Source organism: Mercenaria mercenaria, chromosome 5 (assembly GCF_021730395.1).
Source record: "Mercenaria mercenaria strain notata chromosome 5, MADL_Memer_1, whole genome shotgun sequence".
In the NCBI taxonomy this organism is placed as follows: domain Eukaryota; kingdom Metazoa; phylum Mollusca; class Bivalvia; order Venerida; family Veneridae; genus Mercenaria; species Mercenaria mercenaria.
This window is the reverse complement of record NC_069365.1, coordinates 95,085,929-95,113,322: the sequence shown is the minus strand read 5'-3', so window position 1 is coordinate 95,113,322 and position 27,394 is coordinate 95,085,929. Positions and strand designations below refer to the sequence as shown.

General features: G+C 35.4%; 2 protein-coding genes across 3 annotated transcripts; one reads left to right on the top strand and one right to left on the bottom strand.

Annotated features, from left to right (window-relative positions):
• The first annotated feature begins 5 nt into the window (after positions 1-5).
• Positions 6-3,255, top strand: LOC123558025 (uncharacterized). Of its 2 annotated transcripts, none has more exons than XM_053544373.1 (2): positions 6-2,264; positions 2,616-3,255. In XM_053544373.1, the coding sequence occupies exons 1-2, from the start codon at positions 223-225 to the stop codon at positions 2,824-2,826; spliced, it is 2,253 nt and encodes a 750-aa protein (XP_053400348.1). In that variant the 5' UTR covers positions 6-222; the 3' UTR covers positions 2,827-3,255. The 2 variants fall into 2 exon arrangements, with proteins under 2 accessions (XP_053400348.1, XP_053400349.1); XM_053544374.1 differs by having other exon boundaries at positions 6-2,272; positions 2,616-2,836.
• Positions 3,256-5,319: 2,064 nt separating this feature from the next.
• LOC123558023 (phosphatidylinositol 3,4,5-trisphosphate 3-phosphatase TPTE2-like) lies at positions 5,320-27,360 on the bottom strand. The gene is made up of 15 exons (XM_053544372.1): positions 27,210-27,360; positions 23,029-23,294; positions 22,196-22,399; positions 21,458-21,592; positions 20,717-20,883; positions 19,645-19,709; positions 18,258-18,318; positions 17,545-17,626; positions 17,075-17,225; positions 16,416-16,496; positions 12,440-12,545; positions 10,942-11,039; positions 9,148-9,243; positions 7,473-7,543; positions 5,320-5,913 (listed from the first exon to the last, which is right to left on the bottom strand). The coding sequence occupies exons 2-15, from the start codon at positions 23,277-23,279 to the stop codon at positions 5,802-5,804; spliced, it is 1,680 nt and encodes a 559-aa protein (XP_053400347.1). The 5' UTR covers positions 23,280-23,294; positions 27,210-27,360; the 3' UTR covers positions 5,320-5,801.
• Positions 27,361-27,394: the final 34 nt, after the last annotated feature.

Sequence of the window (27,394 nt, the reverse complement as noted above, 5' to 3'; positions counted from 1 at the left end):
TTGGTTTGTAACTTTCCATTGTCAAGTCATTTAAAAATGTTCTCTTAAATGTTCTGTTTCAATACTAAAACGGACTCGTGAATTATGAAATTTATTTTATCAAAGAAACATAAACTTCTTGTTATATATTTGCATCAGTTAAATTAAAGGAAGAACTATAATTATATTTAGGAACTGGATAGGTATTTGTAAAATAATTGAAACTGAAGAAGATAGAGTAAAATGGCAGAAGCTAGTAACGGGTTGCCAGTAAATGAGCAAGAATCATCGCCTAACGGAGCGGCCGGTCCGCCGTCGTCGGACATTAGTTTAGCGCCGACGGAGGAGATGAGTATCCATTTGTCACCGAGGGAATCCAAAAAGGGTAGCTTCTTGTCACCAAGGGCAACCAAACCAGTGGGGAAGATTACATCGGCTAGACAACAACCTGCGAAAACAGTAAAAATGGTGAGTGGTGCGAAAACAGCGCCAACTAAAGAAAAGGAGCCTTCGAAGTTAAAGCATGCTGAAGAACCTAAGGAGAAATGTGACATGTGTGATGAATATAAGGTAATGAAAGCGCGATGTTTAAACTGCCAAGCCAGTATGTGTGGTTCGTGCATTGATCATCATAGAAAAATGAAGATTTCGAGTGATCATGAACTCCAAAGTTGGGACAAATTTGTACTTCAAATTGAGCCTACGCCGCCACCCCAAATCCCGTCGACGAAAACGAACTGTAAAATACATAAACACGAGAAACTTCAGTTTTATTGCAAAGTATGTCTTCTACCATTATGCACCGCATGCAAACTTACCAAACATGAAGGTCATAAAACTCGAGATTTAAACGACGAAATAAACGAGCAAAGAGACCACTTGCCATACAAGTTGAGTCAGATAAGAGCGAGTTTTCTACCACTTCTTAAACAACAAATAAAAGAACTAGATGATCAAAATAAGCAAGTTGCTTATAATGTTAAAGGAACTGTCGAGAATGTGGAGAAAAGATCGCGAATAATGAAAGATGAAATAGACAAAACAAGTACCAGACTTGTTGACAAACTAAAGCAGAAAGAACAACGTGAAACCAGCAAACTAGAGCAGAGAAAGCAAACATTAACCGGATATGTGCGAACTGCTACAACAGCTTTGACTTCCGGTGAACGGATTGTTCAGTACGGAAATGATTTTGAGGTAATGGAACTGTATCAAAATCTCATCCATTTGTCCAAACAAATACAGGAATTGGCGAAACGTAGGCCACCGAAGACACGTTTTACCTTTCTCGATGGATCAGTTTCATCAACTCAGCTTCAAAGTATGTTTGGGAGCTTTATGGAGAAAGGTCCCAAGGTGGAATCGGCGCCATCCGCGAAAACACAGTCTAGTAAATCAAGATCGACCAGAGCGATTCCAGCATTGCAGCTGGTTCCAGAGGTTCACGCTAGGCTATTGAAGACGTTTATCTGCAAGATGGTGCCCGGCCATAAAGTGAGCGCTATTGCTCCGATCAACGATATGGAAGCTTGGGTGTGCTTCGGATGGACCACAAATGATATATATCTTTATAATAAAGACGGCTTCCGACGGAATCGACTAGTCTTTAAACAGCCTGTAGACGATATTGCAGTTGATAGAGACGGAAACTTGCTTGTTTCGACCTTTACTGGCAGTGTTGTGCGCCTAGTAGATAGGAAACTTAAGGTTCGGGACTTTTTTCAATGTCCTTTACGATGTCGCGGCCTTGACGTTTCCGCCGCCGGCGAAATAATTGTCTGCGGTGTCGACCGGTGTACAACCATTCCATCACCATCTAAATGTACAATCTTCAAATTCACTGCCCGTGGAAACAAAACCGGTCATCTTGATGGCGATAAAAGTAAGCGAATTCCCGTGCATCCATACCGGGTTGCGGAGAACATCGACGGATCTATCGCCGTCTCTGATTGGATAAGCGATAAAGAAGGGCGTGTCGTTGTCTTCTCACATGACGGGAAGGTCCGCATGGTCTATTACGGGTTAAACAACGAAGTAAGAAGGTTCCTTCCCTATGGGATCTGCACCGATAAGTTTGGCCACATTATTGTCGGCGACATTGTAAGTCAGGAGGTTCATCTACTCGACATTAAAGGTCATTTCCTGAAGATACTCATCTCCCGGGATGAGCTGGAGAACGAACGCCCGTACTCAGTAGCGGTGGACCACATGGGCACCCTGTGGGTCGGGAACGAGAGAGCCCAGATCAAGATTTTCAGATATTTACTACACCAGTCTCATATTGTGTAAGCACGTAAGTCATCTTACCTATGTTTCTGTTTCTTTGCCTATGACTGATCTTTTCTTACGTTAAATAAAGAGTCTGTTCTGGCCTGGCATTAGCTGCCCTATGTTCTAACTTATGAACACTGCTTTACTGTCACTGGACAAAAATCCGTATCACAGCATATTCTTCTATTTAGTCGTTTCTATTTTACTAACTGACTTTAGTTTCGAATTCGTAAATGTTTGATCTTGTTTTATTAGCTCGTGTCCATTTTGTTTCTGCAGTTTATTTTCACAAAAGTGTTCCTGTTAACCACAAGATAATGGAACAAAGAAGTACAACCAGTTTTCAGGATTGTTTCGAATTTCAGGGGTCCATACATACCGAACGTCGCGACCAAGTGGGACATGGGTCCGGATAAATCACCCAGGGACTATGGCACACCGCGGTATATGCAGTATCAAGACTATCCGGTACGTACCGTGAACCACTGGAGGAGAGACGAGCCAAGAAAACCAAAAGTTCAAATATACAAAGACGTTCCAGACTACTGGAAATGGAAACAGGCTAATATTTCGTGAAAAGAACAATGAGTGTAATAAACAAATATTCTACAAAGGTGTCTAACAACTGCTTACTAAAGTTGCAAATGTTGATTTACCCTCCCGTATCTTGGTTTAAAGATTAATACATTATACATTTTTACTTAAAACTGCAATAAAGTCTTGAAGAATGGACGTCGTTCCGAATTTTATGATAAAAAATTGTGAAATTTACGGAAATGTATCATCAAAACAGTTTTTGAGTACAATAAATTCAAAACTTCTCGCGATATTAATCGATTCCTTGGAGTTCTTACGAATGACAATGGCTTTGTCTCATATTTTAAAAGAAATTGAATAAAACTAAAAGTGAAACCAACGATACGGAATATTAGGATCAAACAGTAGTCCTTACATTCATTTATCATACATTGATAGTATAATAGATCTAATTTACAAACTACTACACTGGATAAGTTTGTTACTTTTATGTTAAACTGCCAAGTTCTCTGTTTTGCAACAAGTTAAATTATTAACTTAAATACAGAAAAAAAGTATCAAGAGGGTTTTACATTGAAAACGACCAAAAAAACTGTCACTTTATTACACACACCACTTTAACAACAGTAATTAGTCAATGAACAATCTCAACTCAATGTTAGAAGCTTACCAACGGCAACAAATACTACCTGCATGCGGCATCTCTTGCGAATTCTTTACTGTACAAGGTAAAAGTCATTTACTGAAGAACTCTTAAGGGAGCTTCGTGGCCGGGTGGTTGTTTGTTTTGGGTTTAACGCCGTTTTTTTCAACAGTATTAATCAGTTATATAACGGATTCTGTACCAGTACAAACCTGTTCTTCGCAAGTAACTGCCAACTTCCCCACATTAATCAGAGGTGGAGGACGAATGATTTCAGACAGGTCTTTTATCAAATCGTCACGGCGAAAACACGGCCCGCCCGGGGATCGAACTCACGACCCGTGATCCGTCGATCTGCGCTCTCCTTATGGAAATTAGCGGCCGGGTGGTTAATGTTGCCGATTCCGAATCACTTGCCCCTCACCGCAGTGGGATCGAGACCTCGCCTAAGGCGTACAAGCATTTCATTTGAGAAAGACATCCTGCTGGATTACGGAAGGTTGGTGGTTCTACCGGTGCCTGCAAGCTCCTGAAATAATGTACAGAGTGGCACGTAGGGTCTTCCTTGACAATCAAAATCTGGAAAAATGTCACATGCACTGATACTGTCTGTGGTTTACAATTTGTTACATTAGTAACATTACGACGCTACTGGTACCAAGTGTAATCTAAACACGCGTATTGACCTTTAATCAAATTCAAGCCACTATTTGGTTCTGTTTATACTGGCAACTGTAACTAGAAAAGAACAATAAACTCATTTCTCTACAACTTTATTATGTACATTATAAATCAACACTACATAATGATATTACACTTTACAGTTCTTGTATTGCACACTTAATCAGTAAAACTAACAAAAATTCAGGAATATATTTGATTTAACATATGTATAAATAATACTATAAACACTTGTATTGCACTTCTAACTGATGACTAGCATTAATCATTGCAAGACCTAACTAATAATAAATGCTGTATTCCAATTACAACAAAATCCTAAAGGTATTTAGACCAAATATTGCAACAAAATCAAAAGGTATTTAAAGCAATATTGCAATGAATTCATAAAAGTATTTAGAGTAATACTGCAACAAACTATAAGGTATTCAAAAAAATATTGAACAAAATCCTAAAGTTGAGCAATGTTGCAACAAAATCTTAAAGGTTTTTAGAATAATACTGCAACGAAATCTTAAAGGTATCTAGAGTAATATTGCAACAAATTCATAAAAGTATTTTATTTAGAGCAATACTGCAACAAAATCTTAAAGGTATTTAGAGCAATACTGCAACAAATTCATGAAAGTATTTAGAGTAATACTGCAACAAACAATAAGGTATTCAGAGAAATATTGCAACAAAATCCTAAAGGAATTTACAACAATATGTAATGAAATGTGAAAGGTTTTTTAGAAAAATACTGCAACAAAATTTTAAAGATATCTAGAGCCATATTGCAACAAATTAATAAAAGTATTTTATTTAGAACAACACTGCAACAAAATCTTAACATAAATAGAGCAATATCGCAACAAATTTGTAACAGTATTTAGAGTAATGCTGCAACAAACTCTTAAAGGTATTTAGAACAATATTGCAACAAATTAATTTTAAAGTATTTAGAGTAATACTGCAACAAACTTGTAAAGGCTAATATACAGATCAGTAAGGGCTAATTTATAGGGCAGAAAGGGCTAAAATATAGGTCAGTAAAGGCTAATTTATTAAAGGCATATCTATGTCTGGAAAGGCAAATATATATGTCAGAAATAATTTATCTATTAGTCAGGAAAGGCCAATACATAGGTCAGTAAGGGCTAATACAGTCACTTAAGTCTAGTCTAAATAAACTTTGAAAATTGTAACTTATGAAAGACATACACATGTACAAATAAGAGAATCCTATAATGATACCTGTATACCCTTACAGTATAATATAATGTACATATCATTTTGTTGTTCTTTTTGTATCACATCATGTAGCCTTAATAAGCAAGTAATAGTCTTTCTATCAGAATATAATTATAGGTGTATCAAACATAAAAAACTTTGATTATGGAATGCTTTGAAGTTGAAAATCTGTGACCATCAGTATATCAAATATGGATGTGTAAAGTTTACCACATTTGGATGTATTTAAAAATTTATCACATTTGAGTGTATATAAATCATATCACATCTAGATGTATTTCAACTTTATCTAATTTGTGTGTATTTAAAATATATCACATATGGATGTATTTTAAGTTTATCACACGTTTTTGTATTAAAGGTATACAAATTCTGAATGTACTTAAAGGTTATCACATTTTGTTGTATTTAGATTTTATCACAACTGGAATTATGTGTGTGTATCTTATGAATCACTTTAATATTCATCAGCTGGTTCAAAGTTCACTTCAACAGCAAACTTTTCTCTGAAAACTTTCTGTGCAGCTTTCTTGTGTGGGTTGTCTATCTCATCTCTAGGCAGTCTCAACCTAAAACAACAATATTACATGTTTATGTTTTTTGTTTTGTTGGATTGAATCTCAAAAAGGCACAGTTAGGTTATGTAACAACTTTAAAGCTTTTAATGGTGTAGGGGAAAACCCAATATGCTCTTTCAGACATTATTTCATGCAACACCCACCACCTAGGTAGAATCAAACACCTTGAGCAAGCTAGCTGAATGTATTCCTGACATGAAAGATTTCAATATCATCACCAAGTTTTCTAACCCACAGTGGTGAGGGATAATTTGAATTCAGCGGCCTTAACCACTCAACCATGACAGCTCCTGTAGATTAACTGTATGTAATACAGAAGTTTAATACAGTGGAACAGTTATAAAACATGCTGAATAATATTCTTACATAGTTTAATGACTCTAGGTGAAAGAGTTTTGAAGACATACATGTATGCAACATAAACTTTTCAGCACTTCATGTATATTTTTCACTATGTCAAGGACCATAACTCTGGTCTGGTTGAATAAAATCCAAATCTGTACACCAGGTGCACAACTTCACATACTTTATAACAATCCTCTAATGTTTTATGATTCTAAGTTGAATACTTTTTGACAGACATGCGACACAGACTTGTATGCCTTAATGCATACTTTTGACAATCAAGGACCATAACTCTGATCTAACCAAAAGAAATCCGGCAAAAAACTCCAGGTGCACAACTTCACATGCTGAAGAATATTCCTATGATATTTCATGACCATAGGTCAAATATGTTTTAAAATACATGCAACACAAACTTCCATGCCCGTTTATGCATATTTTCGACTAAGTCAAGGGCCATATCTCTGGTCTGGCTAAGTGAAATCTTTAACAAAACCCGAGGTACACAACTTCAGATGCTGATTAATATTCCTGTAATGTTTCTTAACCCTAAGTCAAATACATTTGAAATGTGACACAAACTTTTAGGCCCTTTTTATGCATATGTTTGACAGTCAAGGGTCATAACTCTGGTCTGTCTGTGTAAAATCCCAATTACAACACCAGGCGCACAACTTTACATGCTGAATAATTATTATCCTATGAGGTTTGATGACTCCAGGTCAAAATCTTTTTGAGATACATGACACAAGTTTGGATGGACAGGTGGATGGACAAGAGCAAATGTATGTGCCCCCCACAAAAAAAAAATGTGGGTCATAAAAGAAGTATCATTTTGACAGAATGTTGGCCACATTTATGAAAGCTGCTTTGTGAGATTATAACAGAATGCCAAAATTGTCTGGTGTGTTTGAAACTATACAGTCAAGTAGTTACTGAGAAATCTGCTTACATGCATTATGTTCAGAAAAATTACATGTTAAAAAGGGATGAAAGAGTGGCAAAAACAGCTCTACTATTTTAAAAATTTCAAACAGTCAGGCTAAAAACTGAGTTTGGAGACCAGTCTCAGAAAACAAGCTTGCCATTGGTCAATTTCAAATGTGTGCTTGGAAACAAGCAATCAAATGATTGATATGAGAGACTGGTATAAAAACTTGTATAACTTCCAGCCAGATGAAAAAAACTATAAACTAATAACTCACTTGTTATTTTCTATGAAGGATGTATGGAACCAGAAGTAGAATGCACAGTGATCATAGACCTTTGGAAATTTCTGAAAATACAATATGGTTATATATGTCAAAAATATGTTTATAAACTACAATTCTAACAAAAAACTTAAACAAGTAAATATGAATTGCCTAATATCAGCATGCCTGACTACTAGCCTACAATAAATTGCAATACCTTAACAAAATTTTCTAAGCTGAAGAAATGAGCATAATTTTGTAACCTTGAGTTGGAGATAAGTAATCTCTCTGAGAGTGGTCATTTCATAATGCCAAAACTCTTGAAATCATTCAGTACAAAAGTTCTTGAGAAACATGCTTACTTGTGAAACAAATTTTCTACTCTAAAAATGGACATAATTTTAAGAAAATATTAGCTTTACTTATGAAACTTGCCACAAGTGACATGAGGTCACCCAATGATGTAAAACACTTGTGTGGAATTACAAAACTTCCACAAAATTTCTACTCCAAATACTGTGAAATCATTTAATTTCGTGGGCATGAAATTTCGTGGTTTTGGTCAAAATGGGAATTTCGTGGGGATAAGAATTCGTGGATTACAACTTTTGAACATAAAGTGAATAGGAATTTTACTTGTTTGTTGGGATTAAATTTCGTGGATTGACTCAACCACAAAATCCACGAAAATTAGTCCCCCACGAAAATTAATGATTTCACAGTAATAGTGTTAACCCTTACCCTGCTAAATTTTTATACTAATTTACTTGTCCATCTTTCAATTTGGACAGTACCATTAACTGTTAAAGGAGGTGCTTACATAACATAAAAGACACTACCCTCCTTCAACAAGGAGGTCCTGTGTTGCTTACCCAACCAAGTTATTACCACAGATAACCTAGTATCTGACATCAATTTTATACAGAAAAACATTCATACTATGTTTTATTGTAAATCAGGTAGATTATTTATGAAGTTTTTCAATGAGTTTACCTATTCATCTAGTTTTTTACCCAACTGACCCAGTTACAAATTTATCTTAAATTTTAAACGGATAAACATTCTATGCATGATTCATAAAGACCAAAGAAAAAGCCTTTTGAGTGTTACCAAGGTCTTTCTATGATCTGACCTACTGGCAAAGTTTTTGACTAGACTATCAAGTTTGAAACTTGACCTAGATTTCAAAGAGACAAACATTCCAACAAAGTTTTATGAAGAAAAGGCAGAAATTGTAGTCTCAACAGTATATACATGGTTTTTTCTATGAGTTGACCTAGTGACCTAGTTTTAGACCTCAGATACCCCATTTTTGATTTAGACTTCATAGAGAAAACCACTTTGAAAAAGATTTATAATGATCAAGTAGAAAATGTGAAGAAAGTTTTTCTATTATTTGACCTAATGACCTAGTTTAAGACCTGCTGTAATCCAGTTTTGAAAACAATCTAGATTTCATAGAGACAAACATTCTGACTAAGTTTCAAGTAGAAGGTTTGGTTTCTTAAAGTTAACAAGGTTTTTTTTTCTACGATTTTCTATGAGTTTTTACAGACAGGTGTGACCATTCTTTCAACTTTAAAAACTTGCGTAAATATTGCTTCTCCCCATGAAACCCTAGTTATCTCCAGTAGTTTTGTAATATATCATGTGAATGTCACAAAATAGTGAAATGTCTAATTCTTACCTTAGTAGAGAAAAATCTGACTTTAACATCATCTGCTAACGTCACAGCATTCTTCAATGTAATTGTGACACAGTCATTGTCCCTGTCATGTTCACGCTGAAAACAGTATATAACATATCTTTACACACTCATTCAAACAAGCAAATTCGATGAATTGGTATCCCCCGCTGAATGGGTTTGTGGTGAGGAATGGCAAAGAAATATATCCAGCACAAAGTTAAGAATGTTACTAAGAAGCAAATAATTTCATTAGTCAGTATCAATTTAACAGAAAACAAATGTTTTAAGTGTACAAAATAAATGTATATTAAGTTGATCCTGACTAATGAAATTATTTTGAATGGAATATATTAACTGTAGTAGGTGCAGCTTTTAGAATTATAACGAGTTATTTGAAATGTGAGCTTGAAGTGTAACTAGAAGTGTAACTTCGTTGTTTGGGAGGTACAACAAATGAAAATACATATCGTGGCCTCAACGCGAAACTAGTCTATCTGCTTCTATTTCTATATACACATAGACTAGTTTCGCGTTGAGGCGACGATATATGGATTTTCTACCTCTCATGGATTACAAAAGGATCAATCATAAATTTTTCATTGATCTCTCAATATAAAAATCTGGCATATTTTTCTTTCAAGGAACCTCAAAGTATCATACATCAATGCAATATGAAAACTCTTGAAATTTCATTATCTTAACTCTATTTGCAAACAGTTTCAGGCACTTAATTGACATTTGATAATATTCACTGACCAGAAAAGTAAGACCAGACCCAGATATTTACTGTATTTTTTTCTCATTAACCTTTAGCCTTCTACAATGAACTGAACCGTCATTCAATTTAAGCAATACCATCTATTATCTGAAGGAGTGTTCGCTGAAAATTTACTGACTGAATAGCTAACAGTGCATTCCATGATCAGCCTGCACATTCAGTCTGCCCTGGTCACAAACGCAGAAGTACTTGCCGTCAGAAGGCTAAAGGTTAAACAAGAGCTTGTGGAACACGAAATGCCCCCCTTGATGCATTCAGTAATTGCACAAGGAACAGAAATTATTTGCTCACTGTAAACAAAAGTTCTACTGTTCTCGTTCAATGTGACATGGACCTTTGACCTATTGACCTCAAAATCAACAGGGGTCATCTGCTGGTAATGATCAACCTCCCTATTAAGTTTAGTGATCCTAGGCCCAAGCGTTCTCAAGGTATCTTCCGGAAAGGGTTTAACTGTTCTGGGTCAATGTGACCTTGACCTTTAGCCTACTGACCTCAAAATCAATAGGGGTCATCTGCTGGTCATGATCAACTTCCCTATCAACTTTCATGATCCTAGGCCCAAGCGTTCTTGAGTTATCGTCCGGAAACCGTTTAACTGTTCAGGGTCACTGTGACCTTGACCTTTGACATACAGATCTCAAAATCAATAGGGGTCATCTGCAGGTGATGACCAACCTTCCTATCAACTTTCATGTTTCTAGGCCCAAGTGTTCTTGAGTTATCATCCAGAAACGGATTGGTCTACATACAATCCGACCGACTGACAGACAGACAGACCGACCGACCGACCGACAGACATCTGCAAAATAATATACCCCTCCTTCTTCGAAGGGGGGCATAATAAAAGTGACAAACTCGGCATGCAGTAGTATAGATCTAGCATTAAAACAGCACTTAACGAAAAGAAATATCAACAGAGCTGGAGCGGTCAAAACTGGCCTCATTCAGAGGTCAGTGCTAAAACAGAAATTGGCAATGTTTAAGTGATATGAAAATATTAAGGAAGACTTTACCTCACAGTTGATGCCTCGTGCAACATTTGCTTCATATATAAGTAGACCATCCACTCTTAGTTCTAAACTCAGGTCACTGCCGTCCCCATTACCTACACCTGTCATAGTATAATATAATACATCATTTATACCAATGGTTTCAGTGCCGCCTAAAATATTCATTGAAATAAGACCTCGTGTGATTGGATCGATAACTTAATACAATTGTGACTGTGAACATATGATATATATAATTATGAAGATGACTAACATATAAGGCTGCATTAAGGTTTTAACCCTTACCATGCTGGAAACGATCGGTTTTGCATTTGCGACCTGTGTAGATCATGATCAGCCTACACATATGTGCAGTCTGATCATAATCTGCACTGGTCACTATTTAGCCATTATCTTTTTGGTAAGCACCCCTTTTAACAGTGAATAGTACTGTCCAAATTGGAAGATGGACAAGTTCATTACAGAAATGTAGCAGGGTAAGGGTTAAGCACTTGCAGTAAACAGTGTAATATTCAAAAATGGTCTTTTGCAATAATTAGCATATTGCCACATCAAAAACACAAAAATAGTTGGGTACAAAGAAAAAGAGCAAGCTGTCATTAATATCATTAACACAATACAGACTATGAAACTAAAACAACAACAAATTTCTTCATGAAATATGAACATTCTTTGCAAGAAAAAAAAACTTCAATTAACTTTCTACTGCCAATTATAACTTGATAGAAAAATATGCTAACAAAAGAAATAAATCTCTGTTATTTAAGGAAAAGCCTTTGTTCCTCTTTCAAATCCAACAGGTTACCAGTGGGATTTATTGTGAAGTAACAATGGTTGCCATCATTTCAAAACAAAACAAAATGCTTCAAGTTAATTCCTTGGAAAATTATACTCTTAAAGCTAACTCCTCAGATTATTATACCCTTAAATCTAATTCCTCCAAATATTAATCAAAACTCTTAAAGCTTATTCTTTGGATTATTTAACTCTTCAAGCTAATTCCTCGAAATATTTATCTCTTCAATCTAATTCCTCAGAATTATTTCTCTAAATACTAAATTCTACAAGCTAATTCCTTGGAACAATTGAGACTTGATATAATTTTGGCCATTTTTTTTCAAAGGATTTAAACAGAACTGAAAAACTCTCATATTCTAGTCTTGTGACTTCGGTAATTTCAGCTTAATGGTTGTAATCCTTCACAACAAGAAATTTAAACAACTGCAAAGTGTTTTATTTGTTTGAATCAGGTTCAACCAGCTGTTTCCAATCATATTTCAGACATGTGGCGACCAATAAACCTTACCAGTGTTCCTGGAATCCACACCAGTATTGATTTGTTCTCCACATGTAACTCACAACTTCCCCACAGGAGAGTTGATATGTGGATTACTCCAGATATATTCTACTTTTTAAGGAAGTGATTTACATCTTCTTTCTCTTACAGTACTCTCTATTTTGAAGGAAGTAATTTTCAATTCCTTTCTTGGAGGAAGTTTACCTGCAATACTCTCTAATTTGAAGGAAGTAATTTTCAACTCTTTTCTTGGAGGAAGTTCTCCATTATAATCCTTCTTCACTTTCTCAAAGTAGCCAACAAAACGACTCTGACAGCAAAATATAAATGTTTGATTAACTAAAATACCTAAAAGTCTTCCAATAAACATGCCTTTAGCCTTTATCAAGTAGAAACAATGATAGTGTACAGCTAAAGCTCTGTATCTCCAACTAAAGTGAGTGTTTTATTTTGAGATAACTGAAATTCCACTTAAAAATGATGCTTTGTGCTGGTGTTTTTTTTTGCTGTGTAAATGTATACATAACATATACATCTTATAAACATTTTGTGAGTACTAAGCCACTTGACATATACTGTTTTTAGCTGACTTTGTATTTGTAGCACATGATATTGCCTTTATGAGGGAAACACATGTTTTCATTTTGATAAATTTGGAGATCATTTCACATGAATTTCACTGAAAGACTCTTAAATTCACTTCAACATAATATTAGCCAAACCTGCTGTATGTCAAACTTAACTTTATCCAAGTAAAAATACACATATTTAGAGAGAATTTTTTACAGGTCATGAAAATGTCTTCAAGACGGCTAGAATTCTGAGATAAGAGAGACAGAGATACAGAGTTTCACCTGTAATAAGTTCATGCAGATATACTATATAACAGCATGCAGTAAGTCATTTATCTAACAACAGGGTTTTTTGATATAAATTTTACAATAAAAGAATATTAGAACTGAAATGATTATAGCAAAACCATGTTAGCACACTATTTATACACTCGGGTGGTTATACATCATTCAAAAGAATTTCACTCTGGGTGTACCCTCTTGAAATTATTATGGCTGTCGTATAACCACCCATTGTGTATAAATAGTGTTAAAACGGTGTTTTGCTATAAATTATTTCTTAATCACTAGACATTACAATTAGTAAACCACATCAATAAAGTTATGCTGGCTTTAAAGTGGACATTAAACATAAAGGCAACTTTTAGAAACTGTCAGAAATTAATCTTTAGATGTGTATTTCTGCCATTGTTAAAAGATTTAGTACTATTCTTTTAAAACAAGAGGGCCACGATGGCCCTATATCGCTCACCTGTTATCATCGCACTTGAGGACAAGAAGGTCCTCAGAAAAAATATCTAAGTCCAAAGGACAGGAACAACAAAGGAAAGAAATTTAACCAAAAAGAAAAAAAATTCTTACAAGGTACAGATATGTCAAAATACACCTAAAAATTGGAGGTACCATCCATGTTGTACCACAGAAAAGTGGTCTCTGTTTTTCCCTACGGCCAATAATAAAAAGTTACTAAAAATAAGCTATTTATAGTAACACAAGAGGGCCATGATGGCCCTATATTGCTCACCTGTTATCATTGCACTTGAGGACAAGAAGGTCCTCAAAAAAAAATATCTAAGTCCAAAGGACAGTAACAACAAAGGGAAGAAATTTTACCAAAAAGAACAGGTCCTATAAGTACTTACTGATATAAATCCATTTTGATTACAATCAGGGGAGGTAATCAGATATAAAATAACTCTGAACCTACACTTGGATCTGATTTGTCATGGAATCCAAGAATTATTGTTGTTGAAGTTATTTTGGAAGTTTGTATCAAATAAAACCATAAATGAAGTCTCTATATGGCTGCAAAAGCCAAAATAGCCAATTTTTGGACCTTTAAGGGGCCATAACTCTGGAACCCATGAAGAAATCTGGCCAGTTCAAGAAAGGAACCAAGATCTTGTGGTGATACAAGTTGTGTGCAAGTTTGGTTAAAATCGAATCATAAATGAAGCTGCTATTGTGCAGACAAGGTCAAAATAGCTAAGTTTGGCCATTTCAGGGGCCATAACTCTGGAACCCATTATGGGATCTGGCCGATTCAACTAAGGAATCAAGATCTTATGGTGACACAAGTTTTGTGCAAGTTTGATTAAATTCAAATTATAAATGAAGCTGCTATTGTGCAGACAAGGTCAAAATAGCTAATTCTGGCCCTTTCAGGGGCCATAACTCTGGAACCCATAATGAAATCTGGCAAGTTCAAAAAAGGAACCAAAATCTTATGGTGATACAAGCTGTGTGCAAGTTTGGTTAAAATCAAATCATAAATGAAGCTGCTATTGTGCAGACAAGGTCAAAATAGCTAATTCTGGCCCTTTCAGGGGCCATAACTCTGGAACCCATAATGGAATCTGGCCAGTTCAAGAAAGGAACCAAGACCTTATGGTGATACAAGTTGTGTGCTAGTTTGGTAAAAATCAAATCCTAAATAAAGCTGCTATTGTGCAGACAAGGTCAAAATAGCTAATTTTGGCCCTTTCAGGGGCCATTACTCTGGAACCCATAACGGGATCTGGCCAGTTCAAGAAAGGAAACGAGATCTTATGGTGGTACAAGTTGTGTGCAAGTTTGGTTAAAATAAAGTCATAAATGAAACCACTATCGTGCAGACAAGAAATTGTTGACGCACGCACGCACGGACGGACTGACGACGGACGAAGGGTGATCACAAAAGCTCACCTTGTCACTATGTGACAGGTCAGCTAACAAGAGAAAACGAGCTGTCACTAATGGTGACAAATGCCCCCGCAGCACCTTGACCTTTGACCTGGTGACCCCAAAGTCAGTAGGGATGGTGTACTCAGTAAGTACTATCAGCATGTGAAGTTTGAAGGTCCTGGGTGAAGTGGTTCGCATGTAAAGTGCCTTCATGCAAAAAGTTAATGTTGGCCCCTGTGACCTTGACCTTTGACCTGGTGACCCCAAAGTCAGTAGGGTTGGTGTACTCATAAAATACTATCAGCATGTAAAGTTTGAAGGTCCTGGGTGCAGTGGTTCGCAAGTAAAAGGCCTTCATGCAAAAAGTTAACGTTGGCCCCTGTGACCTTGACCTTTGACCTGGTGACCCCAAAGTCAGTAGGAGTGGTGTACTCAATAAGTACTATCAGCACGTGAAGTTTGAAGGTCCTGGGTGCAGTGGTTCGCGAGAAAAGTGCCTTCATACAAAAAGTTAACGTTGGCCCCTGTGACCTTGACCTTTGACCTGGTGACCCCAAAGTCAGTAGGAGTGGTGTACTCAATAAGTACTATCAGCACGTGAAGTTTGAAGGTCCTGGGTGCAGTGGTTCGCGAGTAAAGTGCCTTCATGCAAAAAGTTAATGTTGGCCCCTGTGACCTTGACCTTTGACCTGGTGACCCCAAGGTCAGTTGGAGTGGTGTACTCAATAAGTACTATCAGCACGTAAAGTTTGAAGGTCCTGGTGCAGTGGTTTGCGAGTAAAGTGCCTTCATGCAAAAAGTTAACGTTGGCCCCTGTGACCTTGATCTTTGACCTGGTGACCCCAATGTCAGTAGGGGTGGTATACTCAATAAGTACTATCAGCAGGCGAAGTTTGAAGGTCCTGGGTGCAGCAGTAGGAGTGGTGTACTCAATAAGTACTATCAGCATGTAAAGTTTGAAGGTCCTGGGTGCAGTGGTTCCCAAGTAAAAGGCCTTCATGCAAAAAGTTAACGTTGGCCCCTGTGACCTTGACCTTTGACCTGGTGACCCCAAAGTCAGTAGGGGTGGTATACTCAATAAGTACTATCAGCAAGTGAAGTTTGAAGGTCCTGGGTGCAGTGGTTCGCGAGTAAAGTGCCTTCATGCAAAAAGTTAACATTGTGACGAACGAACGAACGAACTAACTAACAAACTAACGAACGAACGGACGGACAGTTGAAAACTAATATGCCTCCCTTCGGGGGGCATAAAAATAGAAAAGATAATCAATAAAGAGATAAAGAAATGAGAACCATTTTTAAGCCTGCATATCTCTATAGCTAGAAACCAAAACACCATAAACCATTCATCACCAACAGTTAGCATGTTTACTCATGTAATATTAGAAAAGAACAATATACATGACAACCAAGAAAGAATAAACTTTAAGATAAAACAAGCACACCTGGCTTGGTGTCTCAACACCCTGGAACTTATTCCCTACAGTCAGGTCTGTTCTTCTGTCACCAAAATAATCAAGTGATTCCTGAAAAAAAAAAAAACACTTCCGTTATTCCCTATCGGAAGCTGTAGAAAGGTTTTTCTTCAAACTAGAGCATTGTTTCTTACATTAAGTATGAACAACCTGTTGCTAACTGATTTTCCAACTTTTAAAGGATTCTAACAATCATTTTGAAATACTTGATAAAAGGCTTATCTTAAATCGAAATCAGTTTCTGTATGCAGAGTTGACCTTTTAGTGTAATTTCATGATACTGCATCATCTGTAAAGTGGTAACCGTTTGATAACCTACAACCTGTTGATAAAATTACGCAATTCATTTTCAGGCACATTTTGTGTACCATAGATTACTTTTTTTTCCGTGTTGCTTTTAATTTACAATTCTATCATCAACAGCCTCCTTTGTTTTGTTTAGAATTTACAATTCAGTTTGTTATATCACTGGAGATATTATGACTTTGCACTATTTGTGAATGTTAGCATAACATGAAGTCATTGCGAAAATTATCAAGTCCATAGCAAATCACTTAGCATGTTCAGAATGAACAAATATTATGTTAATTACTCTATACTACCATATCTAGAATTAATACTTAAAATACCTTAGCATCTTCAAAGATTCCACATTCAATGAGCCATACACATATCAATGTACCTGTCCGTCCTTTACCACCCTTGCAGTGTATCGCTATCACGTTACGTTTGTCAGCTGCCATAAACTCCCGTGCATTCTTACAGAACCAAATTATATCTCTGAAATGTTTCAACTATTTCTACATACAAAATCATTAAAACACACTGTCATATTTTGCTAGAAAAATACAGAGATGCACTAAGCATTTTTACAAATTTCTGTCTCAAACACAGTATGTATTTCACAAATGTATACAAAACGCTGTATTCAACACCCATTTGATATGTAAAATTACTCAATTGAAAATAATGTAATGATGGCAGAAATATCCTCAAAATTTAATTTGTGAAAGTTTCATAACAGTCCATTGAGAAATGGTGTGTGGCACACCATAATGTCAAGTATTTAAAGTAAGTATCAATGATTTTTCAGACTTACTTGACAGTTGGTACATTGTGGTCATCTATAAATATTCTCTCTACCTGATTATGGAACAGAGTTTCATCATAATCTCTCTCACCTGAAATGTTACCAAATGTTATGGATACCTAAAGAAACAAACCCCTAATATAACAAGAGCTGTCACTGGTGGTGACAAATGCCCCCAAGGAGTGCCTAAGAATGTTACAGTTGTTTGTGCAAAAAAAATTTACACATCATTTGTGACCTTGACCCAAGAGACCTGGGCCATAATCATGACACACCTTCCCAATATGGTTAATTTCAAAATCCCTTCATAAATGGAGTTATGGACTGGACACAAAACAGACTCTGTTAACCTTTGACTTCTAAGTGTGACCTTGACCTTTGAGCTAGGGGTCTTGGTCTTATGCATGACATGTCGTCTCATTATGGTAAAGATTTGTGCCAAGTTATTTCAAAATCACTTCATGGATGAGAGTTTTGGACCGGACACGAAACATACCCTCTTAACCTTTGACCTCTAAGTGTGACCTTGACCTTAGAGCTAGGGGTCTGGGTCTTCTACATATAAAACAACATCAACGTCAAAATGTTACCACTTTTGAAGTATAAAAACATGAAATGGCTTGGTTTCACTCACAAGATGTCAATTATGTGTTAAGAACATACAGTTGTCCTAAAAATACCTACTACATTACTATATAAGCAAAGAAATTGACCATACGTACTACACAGGTTGTAGATTCTGTAATGATCTTTGTGCTTTGTCTCAAAGAATCGTGCCACTTCCTACAATACAGAAATTTTTTATACAATATACTTACAATGCTAGAGTAAAACAGAAAAATGGACATCAAAGTTTATATGATGAAACTAGTCTTAAATACTTTCAGTTTTAAAGAGATACCTTTGATGAAACTGCTTGTATATACATGTAGTTACTATAAACCTTGTTATAAACAGTAACAAAATTGTATATGACAGAAATCCAGTAATCCATGCCTGTAGCTGAAATTCATGCACAATAACCAGTTAATGAGTTATTTGCATATCATGAGCCATGCCAACAACTAGACATTTCCTTAAGGTATATGACAATTTTTGACAAACACCTCATTCAATGGTAATGATGTGCTTTCAGTGATATTTGGCACTACCAAACCTACATTAGAACTTGGGCTACACTAAAACAGTGTTAGTCATGACAATAGCCACTTCTGGCACACATTGTCATTATGTGTATACATTATCAAGCTCTACTTACATGGTTCCAGTAACGGATTAATGAAAAATTAAAAATCAATAAACAAAAATTGAGAAATGTCAAAGGTTCAGCTTTGTGTAATTTTGTGCTTACAAACATCAGTGAGAAGGTAATAAGCAACAAGAGCTGGCTCAACTATCTTGAGCCCTTTCACCTTACACTACCTTATATATTAAAGCTTTAGCAAAATGTGAAGCTGACAAGAGGGCCTAAATTTGACATGCTGTATAAAACGGTCAAAAATTATCTCTGTTAAAAGGGGCATAATTTTGACAAAATAAAAGTTAGAACTATGTAGCTTGCCATGTGAGGTCAACCCACAATGCCAATAGCATGAGTGAAGTTTGAAAGCATTTGGCCTCGTAGTTTTGGGCAACCTTACATGCAAAACTTTAACTTTAATTTTTATTAAAGTTAAAAAGGGGCATAATTTCTGTCATAATAAAAGCTAGAGTTATGCAACTTGTTCCATGATCTTGTGATGCTAAAGCAATGTGTGAAGTTTGACAGCATCTGGCCTTGCTGTTTTTGAGAAGCCAATTTACATCAAAAACATCAATCTCAATTTTAAATTTAAAAATTGTCATAATTGTGACAAAATAAAAGCTAGGGTTATATCACCTGTCCTTTGAGGTAATCTCATGATTTTAAAGACAGGTCTTAAGTTTGAAAGCATTCAGCCAGATAGTATTAGAGAAAGCTGCGTAAATCCAATACTTGTGTGACAAAAAGGGCGAGAACAAGCTCTACATTATGAAAAATTTGAAATGGATGTGTTAAAATTGAACAAGTCAACTAATCAGTTAAGAAATATTTTACTGAATAACATTATATACATTATAGATACTTACATGTACAGGATTTCTATACACTGCCATAAACCCTTTTGATGGAAATGACATCGCTATCACTCTCTCTGAAAATGAAATGATGAAATAGCAATTTATACCTTAACATGGTGTGAAAAAAACTTAATGGCAAAATTCAAACTTTTTACAATAAATTACACATCGAATGAAAATACTGATTGGAAACATTTGCTTAATTAACTAATTTTCACCTTGGTTCTTACAAAATATTACAGAAAAAATTCATTGATAAGTGCTTTTCAAGGACTATTCAAGTAATATCTTCATTTTTTCAAAGACAGGTTTTCTAGAAATAATGTCTTGAACTCTTAATCCAAACAAAATTTATCAACTATTTCATTCATCATTTACTGTAAAATGTACACATAATTCAAAACTTTAACTAGGTCTGGGTACAAAAAACAACATTATCAACTCTGTTAGATTTGGAGTTGCTGACAGACACTTTTTCAAGTAGTTCTGAGTAAAATTCAAGCAGTATTTTTTATTCATATACTTCTTCAGATGACTTGGGGCTTTATTCATTTTCAAGGACTTTTCGAGGTCTGTTCTCAACAGATTTAACCCTTACCCTAATTTCTATAATAAACTTATCCACCTTTCAATTTGGACAGTACCATTAACTGTTAAATAGGGTGCTTAGCAAAAAGATACTGACTGAATGGCGAATAGTGCAGATCATAATCAGACACGGATGTGCAGGCTGATCTTGGTCTTCACTAGTCGCAAAGGCAGAATCACTTGCCGCCAGCAGGCTAAGGGTTAACCTCTTGATATTACTTAACTTGATTGTAAGAGATGTGGTTTTATCGATCTCCTGTACAGCCGTTTTCCATTTCTTGTGAATTTTTGTTTATGTTTTTGCGATATGTTCTGAACAATTTTTTTTCCACGGACTGACCTTGAATCTAAACAGATTTGCTAAAATTTTCAGAAAGACTAAGTCAGATATCAATATAAAATATTACGAAAAGATCTGAACTGACACAGGTAAGTTCATTCATAAGTGTTCATTCATGTTTAAAATCTTGTAAGTCTGAAATCTCTTATTCACCAGTGATATAACAAAGGTCAAGGTCAAATCCATCTCTCTGGTAGCGTCTCTTGTTTTGAGAAACAACTCTCCTGGTTGCTGTGGAAACATGCCGTCTCTCTTTATACATAAAGTAAACAATCCTAATTATTCTGACGATTCTAAAGACACGACCTATCACCATCAGCCTAAAAAAAGAAAAACACAATAAAGTCTCTACAGAAGCAAATAAACACTCACATACTGTGAAATAATCAATCATAATAAGGGGACTTGTTTTTGTAGATTTCATGGAAATGACAATCCAAGAAATTAATCTCCAATGGAGAAAATTGCTATATATGCAATCTGTCTTCATTTGAAATTTCACGAATTTTATTCCCAAAAGAACAGCCATTTTGGCCTAAACTATGAAATTTATATTTACCAGAATATGTTGGGATTAAAGTTTATCGACAGACACAACCGAGTCCTTACCTAATTATAACTTCTCAGTAAATTATAATTTTTATATTTTGTAAAAGTTAAACTTCATGTTAACTGTGAACATATGAATTTTTTGTAGTGTGAAAAAATAAATGTTTTTAAGCATCTGAGATACATCTTGAAATGAGGATTAAAATCTACATACTACATTTGTTTTGAAAATGTTTTTACTCCATTTGTTACTTCAATAACATTTCGAAATCTCTTACCAGCGGAAAGTCATTACTATAAGGTAAAATTTTACTAGGTCTATCTCTATAAATCTATAAAATTTACTTGGCATAGTCGGAGCCTTCTGCAGCTGCACATTTACTACTGTTGGAGATAAAAATGAACACCATGTCAAGTAGAAATGATGCCAACACAACAATCATGTCAACTATATCTATCCAGTTGTAGAAAAACCGACGTCTGAAAACAAAGGCAGAGTAAATTATTAATGTATGTGATACAGTGTCTTCGAATAATTTCCCTACACCTCCGAGACAGACCCTTACCACTGTAGTGAATAATCACAAAAAGTAAATTTTGGTATCTAGATTAGAAAGCCATTTGATATCAATGTGATGCTCTTTACATTTACATCTAAAATTGTTCAGATATGTAGTACATGTAACCAATGAGGCACTGAACTTTAGTCGCTGATAACCGAAGATTATGAAATTATACAATTATATTGCTCTATCTAATTTGCTTGTTTTTGATATCATTATTTGCGTAAGTCAGAGATTAACTACGCCCCGCCAGGTTGAATAAAACCCACATTATAACAGGGGCATTTATATACCTTTTCCATCAGAAAATTTCTTGCTAATCATGGAGCTTTCTCACTAAAAACTGATTTTACATCAGTTTTTTTTTACTCAACTTTGCCTAAATACCAAGTTATTTTTCCCCAAATCACAGGACTTAGTCTCTACCCTTCTTTGTAAAATAAACCCCCTGTTTTCTGGCAGATCAACCTAACTACGTACTGACCTTTACATTAGTCTGTTTATTGTAAATTGTACTTACTGCATGTAAAATATCCGTAGAAATATTTCCAGAACAAAGTAACTAATAATAATATGTGACACAATCTCTAATATACTGTTGGCATCACACGCTAAGTTAGCCAGGTCTATTGTGACAAGTGTAAAGTCTAGAAGAATAAGCAACACTGTCACAATCCGGAATATCATATGCTCCACAACATTCTGTACCAACTGCTGCAGGAACCTGAAATTATATAAATATCAAAAATTTACTTGTACATACAACTTCTCCGCATTAGAAATGTTTCCTGCAAGATGATATGTTCTGCACAAGTCATGAGATATTTATAAATTAAATTGAAATTTTCAGTAGGTAAGATTTCTCCTCAGTTTGCCTTGTTCTATAAAATCAATATACTTACCCACTGAAGAATTCAAATTAATTTGTCTACCCTGACCCCAACATTTCCAGTTACCTAGTGAGTTCTGAAGCATGGTATTTTAAATCACAATTAAGTGTGTAGCTATGTGTACACTGTCATTTGAAGCAAATAAAAAGTTATTGAAAAGTTTGTTCTCAATAAGAACACCAAGAAAGACGTCAAGGTATATTTTGTATTAATTAAACATGTAACTGCATCAAAACAGAACTAACTTTAAGGAATTGCAATCTAAAAATCATAACTCTGCCCTTTTCATTGGATTAAGAATACAAAGTTAATAATTCTTAAACATTTACCAAGATACAATATTCAATCACATTTGCCTGTATGGCAGTCTTATATATCAAAGTTCTCATAATGAATTCCTCATTTATATATCTGTTCAATTAAAATTATAAATAATCAGTTTTTTTGTAAAACCAGAGCTTACGCCATGCCAGTTTTAGGAACTTCTTTACTACCAGGGTCCTCAACATACTGTAAGTCTGATTTATTTTCAATGTCATATATCTGCAGGGTGGAGGCACCAGGTTTTTCATCAACTTGTATTTGTACATCATCTATACTGCCTTTAGCGGATGCTGATACAACCTCTGAAGGAGATATCTCTGCCGAGTTCTGTCTGTTTACACTGTCAGCATGATCCTCTTCACCACTTGCCTCAAACCTCTCGTAATCCATGCTGATGTCTTAATTCTGTAATATATAAGACATTGAGCAGATTCATCATTTTATAACGTATCAGTGGAAAACTGCTTAGAAAACTGTTCTAGCACTGAGTGCTCATCTGAGCAGTGATTCAGAGACATTTCAGTAATATTTTCAATGTTAGGATTGCTCAAAATGCTGGATAATAAGATTTTTTTCGTTAGAATCAACTTACTTTTAACCTTTATCATGCTCACTCACCAGGATACAACTGATTCTGGCTTTGCGACCAGTGCAGATCATGATCAGCCTGCACATCTGTGCAGTCTGATCATGATCTGCACTGTTTGTCATTCAGTCAGAATCGTTTTGGTATGCACCCCTTTTAACTGTTAATCGTACTGTCCAAACTGAAAGACGGACAAGTTCATTATAGAAATTTAGCAGGGTAATGGTTAAGTTCTGTATTTTACTGTACGTTTTTCCTAATTATTCTCGAACAACCCACATGATTGCACGACTAGTAACAATTCTGTTGTTTCTTTTCTGTAGCAACAAAATTTTGGTGACAGAAGAAGTGCATGTAATCAAACCGGATTCTTGTCAATTTTTCTCCCTCTTCCCTTTTGATGGAAATAAAGCAACTTTATCATATCAGACGCTATAGACTCACATTTTAACTTTATAAATTGTGATAAATTTTCTTTCAACTTGGTAAAAAATTAAATATGCAAATAATTGTCAAACAGTTAGAGTAAGACATCACCAATCAAAAAGTTTTGATTAAGTTAATGTCCCTATGATAAGATCAACTTAAACTAACTGGGCTGTAACAATGTCTCTATCTCAGGTGGGGTAAACCTGAGGGACAAAATAACAAGTTCCCTACCAGGATAAAACACCGGACCCCGTCATCTTAAACCCACACTAACCCCGGCGCTAAAGGTTAACCCAACAACAAGGCTGAGCTGGAAGAGGCCTATAAGCCTACCATCACTACATTTCACCCCCTTTCCTTTTCAGAGCTCATTAGCTCTCTGGGATGACACCACACATCAACACACGAGTCGGTCAAATATCTTTGTAGCTTAGGTCCTGTAAATATGCTGTTACAAGCGCAGTTTTACCTTTTAAGTAATATCAATTTATGATATTTTACCTTTTCATTTTTCATTGCATGTTATTATCGTGTGATGAAAAATTGAAAAAAAAAACCCCTATAAAATATAAAAAAATAAAGCTTAAATCAGATGGTAAAATTGAGCAAGTAATGCCATTGTCCTACCTCATCTCCATTAAAATAAAGCTTGCAAAGATAATACCAAGGTTCTTCATGGGTATCCAATGCCAGCCATCCTTTTTTTAAGTAAAAGGGGAGTAAATGGCATTTCATTTGAGGAAATTATTTTATTTCTGGTTGGTTTCAATACGGATTTGTTTCAACTCAGAGATCCATGACAGCATAATTATATAAACATCTCTGAGCTGAAATTTTTAGCTAATTATAACTATACGATTAAAATAAACCCTGAGAGAGAAAGTACCAAGGTCCTTACTGGGGCTCGAACCTGCAGGGGTGTAAAATTCCACTCGCCCACTCGCATTGGCGAGTTAAAGTCTGAGTAGGACGAGTGGACCTCGCTGTATACTCGACCGATTGGGCGAGTGATTTTTTACGTCCTTACTTTACCAAAGTTCAGAAATTACATCTCAAAAACGTCAACAAACTTTGAGATGGTTCAGTCGCTACTTGGATTGATTGGAATTTACCAGCGAATCGTTAAGATAGCAAAACGTCATGCCGGTAATTTCCCATTCCACAAGCACGTGCGACCTATCGTAATATCTAATTAACATCGACACATACACAAAAACAATGCGTAGTGCATTCATGTTTTAACATTTTCGCTTCAATTTTTCAACACCCCTTGAGAAATAATACAAATTGAATTCTATAATGATTTTAATAAGATATCGACAGAAATGTAGGCAAAATTTAATCATTTGTAAAATTTCAAACAGCGCGATCTTAGTTACTTATTTCTTTCTAAAAGTAAATAAATGACAAATACTCTGGGCATAAAATTCAGACTTTTGACCAGAAAGTACAAAAAACAGAATAAATATATCTTAAATAATGAAAAAGCGGCAGCAATTACAATACATGGAGTAAAACGATTTTTGGCAAACAGATTTCTGTTAGTGCGGCAGAATAGGTTACGTGACCTCGTGAACGTAAATAGAAATGCGATTTTAAAATAATAAATTAAATGTAAATTCCTTGAGGGCAAATAGGTCACAGAGGTAGGATATCCACTACTATCGTTTGAGACATTTACCTTTTATATGGGATATAGCATATTCGCTTTCGATAACAAATTAAAGAAGAAACTTTTTATTGATTTCTATTTCTCAGCAATTTTAAGAACCGAGGCGGTACGATCAGACAGTGATGTGTCACAGGCGCGAGAACATGACGTAATGCCATGACAATCTCAAGCAAAAATACCGCTTTGATCTCCACTTCAGATGTCAAGATACCGACACACTTCTTTTAGCTCTTAGAAGGGGTGTAAATTCATAGTGAAAACAAGGTCAAATACTTAGTTTATCAACTGAATAATTACCGATAATCGTTAACGTTTTTTTTTTGTCTCTTTCAACACGGGTGGATGGACGATGATTATTGTGTCCAATTTTTTTAGACACTTCAACAGTCAGGGGTGTAACTGTTTTAAGTTACGTAACCTACTTCAGTTATTTTTTCAAGCGTTTTATAACCTGTATAAGTTATAAAATATAAGTTAACTCGGGTAAGTTATTCAAAAAAAGTCTTTTTGCTGTTCTCACAAAGTGACCTATACAATGAAATAAGTAGCAATCTGTGGTTAATCAAATTCTCTTTTAGTCTGATCATGACCTGATAAGCATAATGGGATGCTAAGAGTTTTATAGCTTTAAACCTTCTGCGTAAATCTTTATCAGCCTTGCGTAAAATTTTTTACTGCATAGCTGGAAAGATAAGAGTTCAAGGATTCAGGAAATAATTGCATTAGTCACATTCAAAATGAGGAATTGGCACAGGAGGGCTTTGTATTATTTTATGATAACTGAAACAAGTTATGAAAATATAAGCAATAACTCAAATGGGTTATAAACTGCGATAACTTGAAACAGTTACACCCCTGACTGTTCAAAATAAATATTTTTCGGGAAATAATACTATTGTACATAATACTCCTTTCATAAAAGTGACAGTATTAAAAGTGTCAATTATTAGGGCGAGTGGCTGTTCACTAAGGGCGAGTAGATATTACTGGCTACTAGTCCTGCAGGGCAAGTATTGTGAACAAATTTTTTACACCCTGAACCTGGACTTTGTGATCCGTAGACGGACACTCTAACCACCTCGCTAAAGAGTTAACCCAGCGAGGCTGTTAGAAGTGGCCTGTAAATCTACTATCACTACACTGCTCCTCCTTTTCTTTTCAGAGCACAACAGCTCTCCAGAACAACACTTCATGAGTGAGTCCGTCAAACACGCTCGTCGCCATTAAAGTAAACCCCGAACGAGAAAATACCAAGGCCCCTACTGTGGCTCGAAGCCCGGACCTTGTGATTAGTAGGCAGACACTTTAACCATGTTGCTAAAGAGTTAACCAAACAGCAAAAGGCTGTTGGAAGTAGCCTTTAGAACTATTATCACTACACTCACTGGTTACAAGTTGCTGGCAGCTTAGTTTAAAATGTATAAAATATGAAAGAATTATAAATATTCTCTTTGATTAATCTTTTTTAAATTACCATGTACAAATTATGAAGAGACAAATATTATGCAGAAATGGGCGTCACAAGTTCACCATAATCCCATAATACATGGGGGGTGTGTCCCCTGAAAAATACAATTTTTCTAAATGTAAAAGAAATGTCTATTTAAAATGAGCTCAACAAAACATCACTTACTTTATTCATTAACGATTTTTAATTTTGTTATTGCTTGTCAATTACTTTAAACTCCAAATTTTCATAAAAAAAGATGCGAAACAGAAAACTGTCTGCAACCGCAAATGTTCTAGTGGATAAATAAAACGCGTGTATTGATTAGTCAATTGTACTTACATTATCCAATCACAAATGAGTTTACAAAA

Coding starts and splice junctions, on each gene's coding strand:
- LOC123558025 (XM_053544373.1), top strand. CDS start 223: ATGGCAGAAGCTAGTAACGGGTTGCCAGTAAATGAGCAAGAATCATCG. Junction 2,265..2,615: donor CTACACCAGTCTCATATTGT/GTAAGCACGTAA, acceptor TTCGAATTTCAG/GGGTCCATACATACCGAACG.
- LOC123558023 (XM_053544372.1), bottom strand. CDS start 23,279: ATGGATTACGAGAGGTTTGAGGCAAGTGGTGAAGAGGATCATGCTGAC. Junction 11,040..12,439: donor CAAATTAGAGAGTATTGCAG/GTAAACTTCCTC, acceptor ATACTATGACAG/GTGTAGGTAATGGGGACGGC. Junction 7,544..9,147: donor TCAGATTTTTCTCTACTAAG/GTAAGAATTAGA, acceptor TTGTATTTTCAG/AAATTTCCAAAGGTCTATGA.